This window comes from Pseudophryne corroboree, chromosome 1, assembly GCF_028390025.1.
Source record: "Pseudophryne corroboree isolate aPseCor3 chromosome 1, aPseCor3.hap2, whole genome shotgun sequence".
Taxonomy (NCBI): domain Eukaryota; kingdom Metazoa; phylum Chordata; class Amphibia; order Anura; family Myobatrachidae; genus Pseudophryne; species Pseudophryne corroboree.
The window spans coordinates 71,609,572-71,626,886 of NC_086444.1; the positions used below are offsets into that span (position 1 = coordinate 71,609,572).

Here is a 17,315-nt window from a genome sequence, read left to right on the forward strand (position 1 = left end):
GCACTGTGCATACGTCACAATTTTATCTGTAGAGATTTGCAAATTAAAAGTAGACGTACAGAAGCAGAAATGTAATTAGCACTCCTGGAAGGTGACTGGGAGGAAATAGCGGGTGGCTAAAGTGATGGCTCAGATATGTGGTGACTTATGGGACTGTCGCTGAAAACATACGCTGACCCACTGACATAGGAGGCCACAGTCAGATGGCGAAACTGCATCACGTGCAAGTTTCAATAGTGCGACTGATGGTGGCGTATTAAGATGCACCAAGTGCTATTGCAGCGTCTACAGATGCTGACAGTGTGCAGCTCAGTCCTTGCACATTTGGACACATGGATGTACACAGGGCCAGTGCTAGGATGTTCGGCGCCCCCTGCAAGCTATACATTTGCGCCTTCCTTCCCATTCTTTGCTAAGGGATGTGCAGCGAAAAGGGGTGTGGTCTCACAAGGAAGGGGCATGGCGACACAATACCCACATTTAAAATGATGCCACACAGTAGCACAATCTTATTCACATTACACCACATAGTAGTGTCCCTTATTCACATTATGACACAGTAGTGCCCATTATTCATGTTACGTCACACAGTAATGCCCCTTATACATGTTACGCTACACAGTAGTGCCCCTTATACACAATGCTCACAGTAGTAGTGCTGCTTATACACATAATCCCCATGTAGTAGCGTCCCTTATACACATTATGCCCACAGTAGTAGTGCCTCTTATACACATAATCCCCTTGTAGGTAGTAAAGCCCCTTATACACATGATGCCCAAATTAGCAGTGCCCCTTATACACAAAATCCCCCTGTAGTAGTACCTCTTATACACATAATGCCCACGGGTAGCGTTTGCCACTGAGTGGGTTGCGCTGCCCCTGTATTCATTTCTGGAAGCAACTCTAATAGAGGTGGGTCGCTTAAACCACCTTGCCCTCCACAAAAAGAGACACATGCTTGTCTGAATTTTTTTCTTTTACAATTTTAATTTTTACTTTTTTTTAACTTTTTTTTCTTTATACAACAGGCCAATGTGAATTTTTTTTAATGTTTGTATGTTTTAATATAGGGGCTAAGAAGTAATCCCTAACCTCATGTAGTTAGCATCCCAATGTATGGGATGCCGGCCGTCAGGAGACTGGCGCCATAATCCTGACACCTGTCAGAATGCCAGCAACAGAAACCTGAACGTAAGTATGCCGGGGAGGGTAAGAGTTAGGCTGCAGGGGGAAGGCTTAGGGTTAGGCTGTGTTGAGGGAAGGTTAGGCCGTGGGGAGGAAGGGTTAGGCTGCGGGTAGGCAGGGTTAGAGTTAGGCTGCGGGGGAAAGGGTTAGGCTGTGGGGAGGGTTAGGGCTAGGCTGAGGGAGGGAAGGGTTAGAGTTAGGCTGCAGGGGGAGGGTTAGGCTGCGGGTTGGGTCAGTTAGGCTATGGGGGAGGGTTGGGGTGAGGATTCGGGGGGAGAGCATTAGGATTAGGCTGCGGGTTGGGTCAGTTAAGCTGCGGGGGAGGGTTAGGCTGCAGGTTGGGTCAGTTAGGCTGCGGGGGGAGGGTTAAGGTGAGGATCCGGGGGGGAGCGTTAGGATTAGGCTGCGGGTTGGGTCAGTTAGGCTGCGGGGGGAGAGTTAGGGTGAGGATGACGGGGGGAAAGCGTTAGAATTAGGCTGCGGGTTGGGTCAGTTAGGCTGCGGGGGGAGAGAGTTAGGGATAGGCTGCGGGGGGCAGGGATAGGCTGTGGGGGGTTTAGGATTAGGTTGAGGGGGTTGGGGCTAGGCTGTGGGGGGAGGGTTAGGGTGAGGATGCGGAAGGGACAGCATTAGGATTAGGCTGCGGGTTGGGTCAGTTAGGCTGCAGGCGGAGAGAGTTAGGGTAAGGCTGTGGGGGAGGGTTAGGCTGCGTGGGGGTTAGAGTTAGGATGCGGGAGGGAGAGGTTAGGGTGAGGCTGTGGGGGGCAGGGTTAGGCTGTGAGGGTGTTAGGATTAGGCTGAGGGGGATGGGGCTAGGCTGTGGGGGGAGGGCTAGGATTAGGGTTGCACTGAAGTACCTTCTGGCTGTTGGTGTCTTGGAATCCTCTATCAGCCTGCAGTACTGGTACTTCAGCTCACTCTCCTCAGGCCGGCTATTAGCTGCTTAGCTGCAAGGTTAGCCCACTCTGTACACTGCATCATCTGTCGCCTCCAGCCTCAGCTCCAGCAGAGTCCACGCCAAGGCAGTGAAAAACATCCTGCCATGGAGCCTCCGCAGCTGGAGAACTGTAGTCTCTTCTACCCTAACTGCATCCTTTGATGCTGCTCAGGGCTCCGCCTCCTGTACACTATTGCAGCGGCACTGGCAGCAGCCTATCAACTAATTAAAGTACTGTCTGACCTTGTTGGGCTGCATATATAAAGCCCTACATTACATCCAGATGTGGCTCCGCTGAACACATGCCCGGCTTCTCCCACACCCCATAGTAGCTAGCAGTGTGAGAGAGGGGGTCCGCTCCCTGTCAGCAGTCATCCAGAGAGTGGAAATGAGAGGAAGCCGTGCAGGTGCTGCAGCAGGGCCCCGGCGCTGAAACCTAGCCAGCAGGTCAGGCATCGGTGACACAGCAAGGAGGAGGCGCCGATCTTGACATTGCCGGCGCCGCTGCCTGTCAGTCTTGTGCAGCGGCAGCCGGCAACAAGGGTGGACCTGGCAGCAGGGTAGCAGAGCGGAGAGAGAGCATCTCCTGGCCGGTACCTCACTGCAATGCATGCCCTCGCTGACTGGGTTCCGCCGCCTCTGGATGTACACCAGGGAAGGGCTTTGTAGCGGCATTACCATAAAGATACAAACGCAACTGTAGCAAATGATGAAGCTGTGGCCGTACCTGACTCAATTATATGGTGGGCTCTGATAGTCTGTATTATATGGCAGTCACTGCAATGCTCTCTGTATTGTTTGGCGGTCACAAAAATGCAATTAGCACTGTGTGGCAGTCATTAAAATGCTATCAGTATTGTATAAAGGTCATTAAATTGCTCTCAGTATTGTATGGTGGTCATTAAATTGCTCTCAGTATTGTCTGTCAGTAACACAGTTGCTCTCAGTACTGTCAGGCAGTCACTAAAGTGCTCTTTGTATTCTTTGGCGGCCACTAAAATGCCCTCTGTATTGTCTGGCAATCACAAAGATTGCAGATGGAATGACCGATTCTTATGCTACTGCACTTTTCCATTAGCTGAGATTTTATTCTGCGCATGAGCCAGATTGGCAGTCCAAAGTCGCATGAATCTGTTTCCAGGGGTGAACGTGAGTGATAACAGGTTTGCGGGAAAGGGGCTGTAACTGGATAGTGAGTACTGAGCCACACGATACAACTCATTTTCATAGGACATGGGTGTGTCATTTGTTTTACGTGTTGACACGTGGAGAGGCTCCGGGCGTCTGGGATGAAGTTACGCCACTGAATGAGCTTAATCATTTTATAGCTGTTTTCTGCAACCGGAACTCAGCTTTTCATTGTCACTGCCCCTTGGCATGTTACCTTTGTCATCTGATTTGGTATCAAACCCTTCTTCAGTCTCTTGGTGTATCTCTTTTGGGGACAAGACCTGTTCTCCCCTCACAGTAAAGTCCAAGTATTCTTGGGGGAGGTTCTCCGATGAAGATTTTGAAGGTCACAGGAGCCAGTGCCAGTGACTAGAGTCACAGAAAATTCTCTCTGCAAACCTGGACCCTCACATGTCGTATACAATTATTCATGAAAGTTCCTCATACAACTACAATCACCATTCTAATATCTCTGTTAACCAGGGAGCATAGCAAAACACAAACTTACATCGACCAATTCACAGAAGGTTGCATTGGGTCCATACTGCAGTTGGCACTGGTGATTGACGTCATATAACACTCCTGGGGCGATCAGGGGAAGCTTGAAATCTTTCTTTGCTGGTAAATCATCAAGACAGAATCCCCATCCTCGGCTGTTGACCAAGAATAAAGTCATGTCAGAAATCAGAAGCAGACTATCACTAAAATACAATAAGCATTCGGGGTTAGGGTTAGAGCGACGCAACTGCAAGGGAGACAGACTGACTTTTGTTTTATCTTCTTATAAGTAAAAATCTATGGTAATTTTAACTTGTGTTCCAAACCATTTATCAGGGTGTACTACATTATACCGGTGCCGGGATCCTGCCCGCCAGCGTGCCAGCAGCTGGGTGAGCGCAAAAGAGCCCCTTGCGGGCACAGTGGTGCGCTGCATGCACCACGCTATTTGTTCTCCCTCCAGGAGTGTCGTGGACACCCCAAGAGGGAGATTAGGTGTCAGTATATCGGCGGTCGGGATCCCGACAGAAGGCATATCATATGCCTCCCATTTATCATGTACATGTATGAGTGAGGCCGAGGGGTATTGGGGGTCATTCTGAGTTGATCGTAGCTGTGCTAAATTTAGCACAGCTATGATCGTCTTCCCTGACATGCGGAGGTCCGGCCCCCCCTGCACAAATACAAAAGCATCGCACAGCGGCGATGATTTTGTATTTGAGGAGTAACTCCCGGACAGCGCAGCTCCTGCGGCTGGCCGGGATTGATCATCGCTGCCACTGGCCACAGCGGCTGCGTGAGACGTCACGCAGCCTCCGTGGCCCGCCCCCCCCCCAATGGTCCGGCGACGCCTGCGTTGGCCAGACCGCGCCCCCCCTAAACGGCGGCTTAATGCCGCTGTCCAGCCCCCTTCCGCCCTGCGGCCGTCTCTGCCCGTCAATCAGGCAGAGGCGATCGCTACTGAACGACGGCCTTCGGCGCATGCGCAATTCTGACCCGATCGCTGCGCTGCTATAAACTGCAGCGAGCGATCGGGTCGGAATGACCCCCATTGTTGTAATGTTGGGGTTGGATGGGGGAAACCTCTCCTGCCTGCAGCAATCAGACAACAGGATTAGTCGATTATCACCGGCATTCAGCTCTCATTACTCTTGTCGGATGACTGGCAGCAACAGTACCTGACCTTTACCACTCACAGCCAAATGCTACTTACAGAATTTGCATTGCTAAGGATGGTAAAGCCAAACGGCTAATAGCAGCTTTGCAATTATGATCCAACCTGAATAAGGCCCTATATCTTAGTTCAGTAATTAGTACTGTCTCTGAAAGACAGAATGGCTTGGCATTGAGACCTATCTCTGGACTGATAACTGATAATTGATGTTTCGGTAGATTAAATTCATCCTGCAGTACAACTTTCTAATTATGTTTTCATATATACTTCTGTATGCTGCTGGTAGCGTGTTTCTGTCAGTTCTCTGTAGAAGGCTGGGTAATAAGGTATATATGTATATTACCTTTCCTCTCTCTGAGGTACTGTGCGGTGTGTGAGGGGTAGTGTATACGACAGGTGCAGTCTGAGGTGAGGATGACAGGCTTTGCCACTTTATCCTCTGATTGCTGGCCCGGTCAGCACCTCAGCATTATAGGACTGCTCCGCTTCTCTCTCCTGCGTTATAGCAATCTACAGCTGTCATTTCTGAATCGGACCTGCATCTGGTTGGCGTCAGTCTGAGCCTCAGGATTGGCCTCTGGCTCTAACCTGTTTTGGGGAGCCATGCCTCTGGCCTCCTTCTGCTCTAGGGCACAAAGGGAGGCCAGCGCTATTCTTACAGCTCTGCCCAATTCTGCCTCGGATTCCACCCCACAGAGCAGCTGTCTACCATGACGTGGCGCGGCTCACACGCACAGCCTCTGCCAGCGGTCCCTCAGCAACCCATCTTGTCTCCTCAGCCGTTACCTCAGGACTCCCCTTGACCAACTACCACTTGCTTCAAACTGTCACTTCTGTACCACATGACACCTCATGTGACCTGCACCCACCTCTAGAGCAGCTGCCGGGGATGTTGGGAGTTATCTGCCATATAAATTAAAACAACTTTTCCTGACAAATTATATTATCATAAATAATGACACATACATATCATTGGAGCATGCAGCAGCACATTGAAGCTCTGCTTTAAAACAAGTGTGATACCCATATAGCTACACAGAGGGCGCTTTGGTGGGGTATGGAACAGCCTCCCATTTATGCCTCATCTCTTCCACAGGGGTCAGTCTGCTTCTGTGACGGGACAACAGGCATCTGATGGTGTTAGGAAAGCGGTTGACCTTCTATGTCCCATTGGCTCACATACAGGGCCGAATTAAGGTTTGTGGAGGCTCCGGGGCAACTAACCTGTGTGAGTCCCCGGGGCAATTAACCTTGTGAGTCCATACTAATAAATCTGTCAATATGCTGGCAGCGTTATTAAAAAGTACAACGTGTAAATACTCCCAGCACCACAAATGTGTTAAACACACTGTAGTGCCCCCAGTTCTATAACGCACAGAACACCCAGTTCCCATATGCCACAGTGCCCCACACACTGGTGATGTCGCTATATGTGGGGGTTCTCCTCCCCCCTTCCTCTCCTGGGCGACCATCCCATCTGTCCTATTGTTAATCTAGTAATGCTTATATACGCATTACATTGTTATGTAGGTCGGTGGCCTATCCAGACAGGATCCCAGCAATCTGCTAAGTGAAACCTTTCAACTTCAATGGTTCCTCTGGTTTAGGATGATCCACCACCACATAGGCCTGGATTACATTTTATGGGAGCCTACTTACACATTCGGGCATATTCAATAAGGGGCTAATTGCTGCCTAATTACCCCATGGCACAGGAAAGGCTATTAATTAAGAAGCCTTTTTTAAGCGTCCAAAATCGGGGATGATCACACTGAAACCCACTGACTCCACTTAAACTAAAATTAGCTGCTGGGTTCCCCTAATTAACCCTAATTGAGGCTCCCCGGATGTTTATGTGTCCCATGTTATGTTACTGATACAAAAAATGACCTAATATGATTAAGGGGTCTATATGTACTAAGCCTTGGAGATATAAAGTGGACAGGTATAAATTACCAGCCAACCAACTCCTAACTCTCATTTTTCAAACCTAGGGGTCTATTCATGTAGAAAACGAAAACAGAATTGCTACTTATCACTATACATCGCAGCGCTTCGATGCGATGTATAGGTGTAATAAGTAGCAATTCATGTATACTCACCCTTCCGGCGATGCGCTGCGGTGTCTGGGGCTCCTGCGGTGAGGTCATCTCCAGCGGTCCATCCCTGCGATGCGCGGAGTCCAGCGGCGGGTCCCTTTGCGCATGCGCAGGGTGTTGACCTCCCGGCAGGCCGCAGTGGTGCAAAGGTATGGTGATGCGATTCAGGCACAGAGCGGGGGTACGGCTGGAGAAGTCAGAGACTTCTCCACGGTAACCCGTTCTGTGAATTGCAGTAGGCAGAGAAAAGCCCTGTTTAATGCAAAACAGGGCTTTTCAATGCTACATGAATAGACCCCCTAGTCTGTAACATGGCAGTTAGGAGCTGATTGGCTGGTACTTTATCTCCATTCACTTTATCTCTCTCTAAGGCTTAGGCTGTGCACACATTATTTGATATCACATACAATATGGCTGATATCGTTTGATCGCATATAATATCAAGTAAAGTGTACACACGATATTGCATGCGATGTGCGCTACTGCGGGTCGCATGCGACAACCTTAGCCCGACGTGCGATATTGCTTACGAGGGCCATGCGGCCCCCCACTGCCGCTCGTCGTAGCCAATCTCGGAGTTCCAAAGCAGATGATGGCGTATCATGCGCACATCGTTCTGATGTGTACACAGACTTACTGTAGACCCCCAAGAGTCTTATTGCCCTCAAGGAACGCAGTGTAAATAAAACCATCAACTATACAATAGCAGGTATAGATGGATTGGTTGGCATGAAGACACGGGATGCCGTTACATTGCCAGCAGTCAGGATACCGACGCTGGAATCCTGACCACTGACAATGCCGACAGCCGGAATCCCAGCTAACAGGGGCTATTCCCACTCGTGGCTGTCAACGATACCCTTAGAGTGGGAATAGAACCTGTGGCACGCACAGTGAGCCACCGAACCTGCATGGGGCTTCGTTGCACTCACCCACCTGCCGGCATTCTGTCGGCCAGGGTCCCGGTGTCGGCATGCTGACTGCCAGGATCCTGAACGCCGGCATACCATACCCAACGTTAAGATACAACACCTTCCTCAAACAGGTTCCTGAAATTCCAAAGCAAGATTTTTACAACATACAATGTTCAAACAAAGTTAAAAAAGAATTGACTCACTCTAAAAAGCGTGTGATGTATTCTTTGCTGCAGGCTGACCAGGTCAGTGGTGACGTGTCATAATGTAACTGTCGGGACATTATATAGGGGTGTCCTCCCACTGACTCACAATCATTCCCCTGTCCGTCATGCTGAATCCCGAAACTGGGGGAAAAATTTAAGGAAATGTTATTTGTGCTTAAATTCCTATAGAAAACAGACAGCCATAAACTGAACTGATCTTGACTCCATACAGATATGAGGGGTGGGGAAGGGGGGAGCGGGGGGGGGGGAGGGGGGGGGGGGTAATTCAGACCTAATCGCTCGGCAGCGATTTTTACAGCTCTGCGATTGGATAGTGGCCGCCTACAGGGGGAGTGTATTTTAGCTGTGCAAGTGTGCGATCGCACGTGTAGCAGAGCTGTACAAACAGATTTTGTGCAGTCTCTGCGCAGCCCAGGACTTACTCAGCCGCTGAGATCATATCAGCCTGTTCAGGACCGGAATTTACGTCAGACACCCGACCTGCAAACGCTTGGACACACCTGCGTTTTTTCAAACACTCCCAGAAAATGGTCAGTTGACACCCACAAACGTCTTCTTCCTGTCAATCTCCTTGAGATCGCTGGTGCATTCAGAATGTTCGCACCATTCCGTCGATGTCCAGCGATCCCCGTTGCTGCGGCCCATCGCGCCTGCGCATTGCGGTGCATACGCAGGCTGTGAGGAAACGCAGCCTAGCGATCAGGTCTGAATCGGCCCAATAGAACTAATTTAAAAAAAAAAATCAATTTGGAATAAGATTACACAAATACGTTTGGATTAATAACACTTTTCTACATTTAATTAAGTTGAATGTTGTAGAAGATTTAAATATTTAATTGGAATTTATCTGCATTTTATTAGATTATCCCTATTAATTAATACTGAAATAACTGCCATATTTTTAAAACCACGAAAATAACCTTAACCCATTTATTAAATAGTTTATGCTCTAGCCAATGAAATAGTCAGCCCTGAACTTTCACTAAGTGCTATGATTATTTTGTTTTTCCCCAATTTCATGACCGTCACAGTAGCGAATTATAGTACAGAAATAGATGTGATATTTTGTAGCCACTTGAAGAAGCATAAAACTGGGGTAAAGGCGGTGAATATCCTGAATATCCTGCAACGTGATTTTCCTTCCACCATTATCAAATTAGAACTGCAAATAGATCTGCTTCCATCTACTCACATGCTGGGGTGCGCTGGCAGGCGGTCCGCCGCCATTTTTTTTTTTGAGTGACCGAAAATTGTCCGGACATGCCTGTATTGTCCGGACTGTACCCACTAAACGGTGCCACCCCTTCATAAATCCTCCCCCAAACACACACACACTACCCACGGCTGACAATCACTGCGCGATCTCATCCTTCCGGGATGCAATTGATGGTGACATTTGCACACACGCCAGTGCACATGCGCAGACAGATGGTCGCGAACGCTGCATGCGAATGTAGTGGTTGCGCTCCACCTCTGAATAGCCCCTGAATAGCCCTGTACGTCTCATCACTACGTCCAGATGAATAAAACTCAAGCGATTTGATTCGCTAACGAAATCATTTCAGACTTCAGCAAAAGTTACAGTATACCAAACCACTAAAGGAGGGTATGACTAGGAAGCAAGGCAGTATTGGTTACTTTGTATTACTATATTGCATACTATGTGCATACTATATTGAGACTGTAATCTGGCTGTAATAGTCGGGATCCGGTCTGAAGATCGACACTGTCTAGGTCGACAATGTTTAGGTCGACCACTATAGGTCGACAGTCACTAGGTTGACAGGGTCTGAAGGTCGACAGGGTTTCTAGGTCGACGTGTGCTAGGTCGGCAGGTCAAACGGTCGACATGCGTTTTTCAACATTTTTTCCTTTTTTTAAAACTTTTTCATACTTAACGATCCACGTGGACTACGATTGGAATGATAATCTGTGCCGAGCGAAGCACTAATTAGGCTTCCCGGTCACTGTACGGATAAAACGACACCAAAAAAAACATGAAAAACTCATGTCGACCTTTTAACCTGTCAACCTAGCACATGTCAACCTAGAACCCCTGTCGACCTTCAGAACCTGTCGACCTAGTGACTGTCGACCTATAGTGGTCAACCTAAACATTGTCGTCCTAGACACTGTCGATTTGATGATCCACATCCGTAATAGTGTCCCCAGAGAGGGAAAGAAAAACCCTCTGTTCTTGGGTAATGCTCTCAGTTTATATTATATGAATTCAAGATTAAAAAAAATAACCTTTATATGATATATATTACAATAGATACTACTACTGTGGTTAGATGCAAGCTAATAAAATGGAATGTTAAGCCCTGTACACACGGCGTGATGTGTGCTTTGTGATCTAGCACAGAGACCGCTCAGCACACATCTCTTACCTCTTACATCTCTTAATGTACATGTGAGGTCTCTTACCTGGCCGTGATCAACTTTCATCCAACCATTCAACTAGTGTGCTGGTTGAAATGAACACCTGGTAATGTATGGCAGCAAATAACAATCAGTAATTTACTCCTACACATGTGACCTCCCTCATCTGTCCCGCGAACGGGTCACACGTGAGTATGATTGTGACCAGCTGCACCCGTCCGTGACCTGTTGGCGGGAGCGTAGACACCCATGTGATCCTATGGCTCGTGGGTAGTACACCTGCATGGCCGCGGGCTGGCTAGTCTTGGCAATCCACTTGCACCTGCGATTGCTGGGGCTAGCAGAACAGATGAAAGACTCATCTGTAAATGTAGGAAAACAAATGAAAATGGTCATGCAGATAAGTTGGTAAAATCTCATTCCAGACTTTCATTCCCACCAGTCAACTAGTTGGATTGTTGAATAAAAGTTGTTCTGATGCATTGCCAGCTTAATGATAACCACTGGGTTGCCTAGTACTGTATATAATAATTATATGCTTAATGTTCTGATTCGGAATACATGTGCATTCCCCCCTGCGCGGCAGGATTCCTGCTGTCGACATTGTCGGCTGTCGGGATTCCAGCGTCAGTATCCTGACCTCCGGCAAATAAACTGCACCCCCACCCCCCCGATTCATGTTGGGAGTAAAGCAAAAAAGAGCAAGTTACTTTGCACCTTGCAAAAATATGTTGCACTGCAGGTGGGGCGGATGTAACATGCAAAGAGATTTAGATTTTGGTGGGGTGTGTCCAAAATCAAGTCTAAAAATAAAGCTTTCCAGCATTATGGGCTGCATGCAAAAGCAACCAGTATTTGCTCTGCATGTAAAAATGTCACTGGTTCTGGATTTCACAGGTACTGTGGTTAATTAAAACCAGGTGAAATGCAGGCTTGAAGCCAAACATCCCCTAAATATTTTTATTTGTTTTTAAATAAAATATTTTAATACTGTATTTTATAAAAAAAAAAAAAAATTCTGAGCAGTTTTGTGGGGAACGAATCACCAGTTAAGTAGTTAAAGGCACAGTACACAGTAGTAAGCCTATCAATAAGACATAGGGGGGCATTCCGAGTTGATCGTAGCTGTGCTAAATTTAGCACAGCTACGATCAGGCACTCAGACATGCGGGGGGACGCTCAGCACAGGGCTAGTCCGCCCCGCATGTCAGTGCCAAAAGCCCCCCTCCCCTCCCCCCCACCCCAATGCAAAAGCATCGCACAGCGGCGATGCTTTTGCATTTGAGGAGTAACTCCCGGTCAGCGCAGCTCCTACCTCTTCGCTGCCCAGGTCGCAGTGGCTGCGTGTGACGTCACGCAGCCGCCGCAGCCCGCCCCCCCCAACGGTCCGGCCACACCTGCGTTGGCCGGACCGCGCCGCCGTCCAGTCCCCTCCCGCCCAGCGACCGCCTCTGCCTGTCAATTAGGCAGAGGCGATCGCTAGGGAACAACGGCCTTCGGCCGTCCAGCAGGCGCCGGCGCACTGCGGCGCCGGCGTATGCGCAGATCCGACCCGATCGCTGCGCTGCGATAAACTGCAGCGAGCGTTTGGGTCGGAATGACCCCCATAATCAGAGCTGGAGAATTCATGGCAGAAAGTATAGAATTGATGCTTTTTCTATTTATTGTGCGTTTTAAAGAACTTATACAATATATATTATAGAGCTTATATATGGATAAGAAGGGCACCATATCCCTGTATATGCTAATATATAAGTAAGAAAAGCTCCATTTCAGTTCAAACGCTAATGGCACGTTCAGTTCTCCTACCTGTGTCCAATCTCATGTGCAATAGTAAACGCTGTGGGGAGACCTGAATCTTCATTGATGTTGCAGCTCCGGAAGGGCTGACACATGCCTGACAGGTGAGACAGGCCCAGTGTTTCACAGGGACTGTTCCTGCTCGCACAAATATCTTTCCTAGAGAGAAGACAAAGATTCTGTTTAAGTCATTAGAGATATATGTAAATTTAGACTTACCATACTGTACCTCCCAACTGTCCCGCTGTCCCACCCGCAGTCCACAGTGTCCAGCAGTGTGAGGGGGGCAGTTGGGAGGCTCCTGTCACTAGCTGCTCAGCTTAGCAGAGCCAGGGCTGTTTCTAGCCAATTTGGCTCCCAGTGCGAGATTTAAAAATGCGCCCCCCCATGACATAAAAAAATGCCCCCCCCCCCACACCTAGATAAAAAAAAACTTGCGCGCGCACCCGACAATAGGGCGTGGCCTCATTTAAATGGGCATGGCCTCGTCTGAAAAGACTACCTCACAATCCAGTTTTTGACCCTGCTCCAACAGATTACGACCACCACAGGAAAAACTAAATTCTACCATATTAAGCCCCACACAGTAATGCCCCCCTGCACCATATTATGCCACACACCGCAATGCCCTTGATACATTAAATCCCCACACTACGGCAGGCAAGATTCCCCATTTCACACATTACGGCAAGTGTCCCCATTTTACACATTGAGAGAGAGAGAGAGAGAACTTACAGAGGCGATTACCGCTCTTCGGCCCGCCTCACCAGTCGCTCCTCGCGCCGGCCTTTCCCTCTTCCTAACTTGGATCCCCCTCTGTACTCCGCTCAGGGGAGGGGGGAGTTTCGCGGAGTGACGGGGTTGCGTCGTGACGTAACGGCGCAACCGCATCATTCCGTGAAACTCCGCCCCCCGAGCGGGTTACTCGGGAAGAAATAGGAGGGGGAAGCAGGGAGCCACAGTTAGTGCCGCGGTGGGCGCCCAGTGCGGTTGCACTGCTCGCCTGCCCCAAGAAACGGCCCTGAGTACAGCAGCGGTGAATAGACGCTGTGTGCATCTCACAGAGCGCTGGCCAAGTCCCCATAGTGAAGGAGAATGGGGGCGTGGCTCACGATCGCAGCATTACCGTGAAGTCACGCCCACTTTACTGAGGCAATGCTGCTCCTGAGTCCCGCTTCAATCATCCACAAAGCTGGGAGATATGCCATACTATCTCTTTAAAGCGGGACACTTATGAATTACACAGGTTCTGTGGCTGGCTGACTTCAAGCCTGCAATTTAACTGGTTTTAAATGAATCAGCCACAGATCCTGTGTAATTAATGAATATCCCGGTTTATAGGGATAGTATGGTAAGCCTACAGTGTGGAAAACATTCAATGCTATAATGCACACATAATCCCATCTTATTTGTTGAAGTCTAGGGCATATGGGTGGACAGGAAGCATGAAATCACATCCTCAGTCCAAGCATTACCTTCCTCTTTGCACAAATGGATTTTCTCCCGTCTCATGTGTAGCTGATTGTGCCTTTATGACAAGCCTTAGCAGATTAATTGTAGCATGCATATGTAATGAGAAAGACCAGAGGGCCCTGTTGGGCAATCTATACTTCTCTGTTTCATGACAATATTTCCTTGATAGTTTTTCAGACTAATGGATTATTGCATCGATTGTCTGAGTAAACATACACATATGGATCTTATTATAATTAGGGAATTAGTTCTGTTGAATGCATCCAGTTCTTTGACAATTAGTTGATAAATAAACAACAGATTCAAAAGACATTAGATCACAAACGATTTGTGGTAGATGCAGAAAGATGACCACAGAAGGTGCCGTGGTTTGGGCATAGACAAATGAAACTAAGCGACCAGTTTGGGCATTACGCTGAACGCATGGATTGCGCAGACCATACTTACAGACAATCTGGCTGCCCGCTCCGGGAGGAGGCAGCCAGGTCAGAGCAGCAGGGGCGTGGCGATGGTGGAGGCTGACGTTTAGGGGCAGGATTGGGGGCATGGCCGCATGCTCACGTCATCATGGCCCCGCCTCTATCTAGCAATGCCGATAATATTGGCATTGCAAGGCAGGGGGCGGGGCCGGGATGCCGTGAATCGCGTCATCTGACCCCCAGACCGCCCACTTTCAACTGGGGGTTTGTTAGGAGATGTGGGGGGGTTGCAGGTGGTGAGTGCTCAGCCGGGACATTTGACCACTCTTCCGGGGGGCCGAGATCACCACCCGATTTTCGGGAGTCTCCCGGCTATTCTGGGAGATTAGGCAAGTATGGCGCAGACCACGCAGTCTGGAGGGGGCTTAGCACATATAAACATACATATTATGCTGTATGGAACCCAGCTTCAGTGTCCTATCCTCTAGAGCTACATTTAATCCTCTAATATAATTTGGGCTTCCTCCAGACGAGGCCTCGTTCTACTTTCTGTCTTTATATTCTTGGCAGGGGTGAAGTTAGGCTTTCTGATATCAATGGCAAAGACTCAGCTTGGCACCCCCTGCCCCCCTTCCCTCCGGAAGTTTGTAGGGTGAGAGAAACCTATATTAAGGTGCCAGAGCTGCTGCATTTATTTTGTGATCCAGCAGTGTCTTCACATGTAAAGGGAACATGTACTGTAGGCTCTATGGTCTCAAGAATGAAAGGTAAGCGAAGTTGCTAATACTACACTACCTCACCCACCACAGAACATTGCAGTGACTGCCATATACTGCAGAGAACATCACAGTGACAACCATATAATACAGAGAGCATTAGTGACTATCATATAATACAGTTAGCATCAGTGACCATCAAATAATACAGAGAACATTGGAGGAACCACCATATAATACCGAGAACATCACAGTGACTGACATATAATACAGAGAACACCACAGTGACTGACATATATTAGATAGAACATCACAGTGACTGCCTTATAATATAGAGAACATCACAGTGACTGCCATATAATATAGAGAACATCACAGTGACTGCCATACTAATACAGAATGCATCAGTGACCACTGTACAATACAGAGAGCAATAGTGTCTACAATATAATGCAAAGAAAGGAGGAGACTCACAAAAGTCACAGCAGTGGAGTAATGCAGATGAAGGGGAGTGTTCCACCATGCATAAGAAGAAGATAAGGGCCATGAACTATATAATGGTCACCGCCAGCCCTCCACTTTGGTGCCCTGACTCTTGTGGAACTACTGTAATCTAGTATGTTTTCCCACAGCACATCTATGAAGATGACACCAAAATCTACCTCTGATCCCTGACCTCTTTCCTGCTATTTTTTTCCCATGTGCCTCTATGTCATCTCCACTTGGATGTCCCAAAGCCACCTAAAACTCATGTATTAGCATCTCTCCAATAATAAATAGCCCCACAAATACAGTAAGATTCATAATGTCCTAAATGGACCCCATAGTACAGGCCTGGCCAACCTGCGGCTCTCCAGCTGTTGTAAAACAACAAACCCCATCATGCTTCGCCACAGTTTTGCTATTATGGAATGCTAAAACTGTAGCAGGGCATGCTGGGATGTATAGTTTCACAACATCTGGAGAGCCACAGGTTGGCCAGGCCTGTCATAGTATATCAGTAACATAGTTTAACACTAGTGTTAGACCTGTTATTTTTTGGGTTACTAGTTTCAGGGCTTGGCATTGCAGGTTTATTCTTTCCCCTACCTTCCCCTCTCTGCCCCCACACCCCATCCCCACCCACTTCACCTGCCTCGCTCACATTTCTATCATCACTTCCCAATCTGTCATCTCTATCCCCCCTGCACCATCTCTATCTTGCACATCTACATCCCCCCATCTGTCACTCTCATCTAAATCCCCCCTCATCTTTTCTCTTTTTTAAACCACCCTCCTCCTCATCCCTGGTCTCACTCTCTCTGTCCTCTTTCTCATCATGAAAGAGACAATAAGCTCTCTCATCTCTGTCCCGCCTCCCCATCTGTCTCATACATTCACAAGGTCATAACTCTGATTTCATTGGGCAAATTATGAATTTAGGGGTATGCAGTATTATGCGACCAATACATTAGTTTTTTTTAAGTTAATTTTTACTAAAAAATAGCTATTTAATTTTCACTTGAATTTTATCTGTCTGAAGGTCACTTTAAATGTAGAAAAAAATCTGACCGGATACGTCAAAATTTTCTGCATTATAGGGCACAAATGTACAATTTCAGTAATACATTTTTGTGTAGACTTTTCATATCTCCATAATAACTTTTGTGACTATAATTCAACAACATCATGATGCATGTCAAGTGGTTTTGGTTTATAAAATATGTAACTTTGGAAGAGCAGAAGGGTCCCACTTGGTGCATTGTTAATGGACGGTAGGCATTGGATGTCAGAGATCAAAATCTTTTCAAGGGTAATAATTGGCAATGGCCAGTTATACAAAAAAGATTCCTTTGTGGGGCTCTTTTGTTAGATAGAAGAAATGATATGATAATTACCTTAAAACATAACTTTTATTAAAGTTTTTAAATAAACTGGGTTTAACAAAAGTTATGTTTTACGATAATTATCATACCATTTCTTCTGTCTAACAAAAGAGTGCCTCACAAGGGAATCTTCTTTCTTTAATTGGCCATTGCAAATGATTACCCTTGATGAGTGTATTCGATTCCTGGGAACACCTACAGCGAAATTAATAGAGGAGAATGTTTTTGCAGTCCTGTCTTTATTGCTGGTTTTCACTCACTGATTCTTTCATGTCCAGTCCTGTGTGGGATATTACACCCTGTCTTTTCATAGATCAAAATCTTACCAGCTGGGAATGGCAGAATTGTTCTGCCTTATTAGTACAGTTTAACTCAGATCCCCATTTAAATATGCCAAAAGTGACATTTTAGCTTCTATACTTTGGATGGTGGGGGTTATTTAGAGATGAATGC

General features: G+C 47.5%; 1 protein-coding gene across 1 annotated transcript in view; it reads right to left on the reverse strand.

The window, feature by feature from the left end:
- ADAMTS12 (ADAM metallopeptidase with thrombospondin type 1 motif 12) overlaps window positions 1-17,315 on the reverse strand; it is a 1,230,701-nt gene that overhangs the window by 424,991 nt on the left and 788,395 nt on the right. The window contains exons 7-9 of the mRNA XM_063960568.1: window positions 12,399-12,548; window positions 8,184-8,327; window positions 3,804-3,948 (exon numbers count right to left, since the gene is read on the reverse strand). Of these exons, the coding sequence (XP_063816638.1) occupies window positions 3,804-3,948; window positions 8,184-8,327; window positions 12,399-12,548 (439 nt within the window). The remainder of the gene's footprint in view (window positions 1-3,803; window positions 3,949-8,183; window positions 8,328-12,398; window positions 12,549-17,315) is intronic.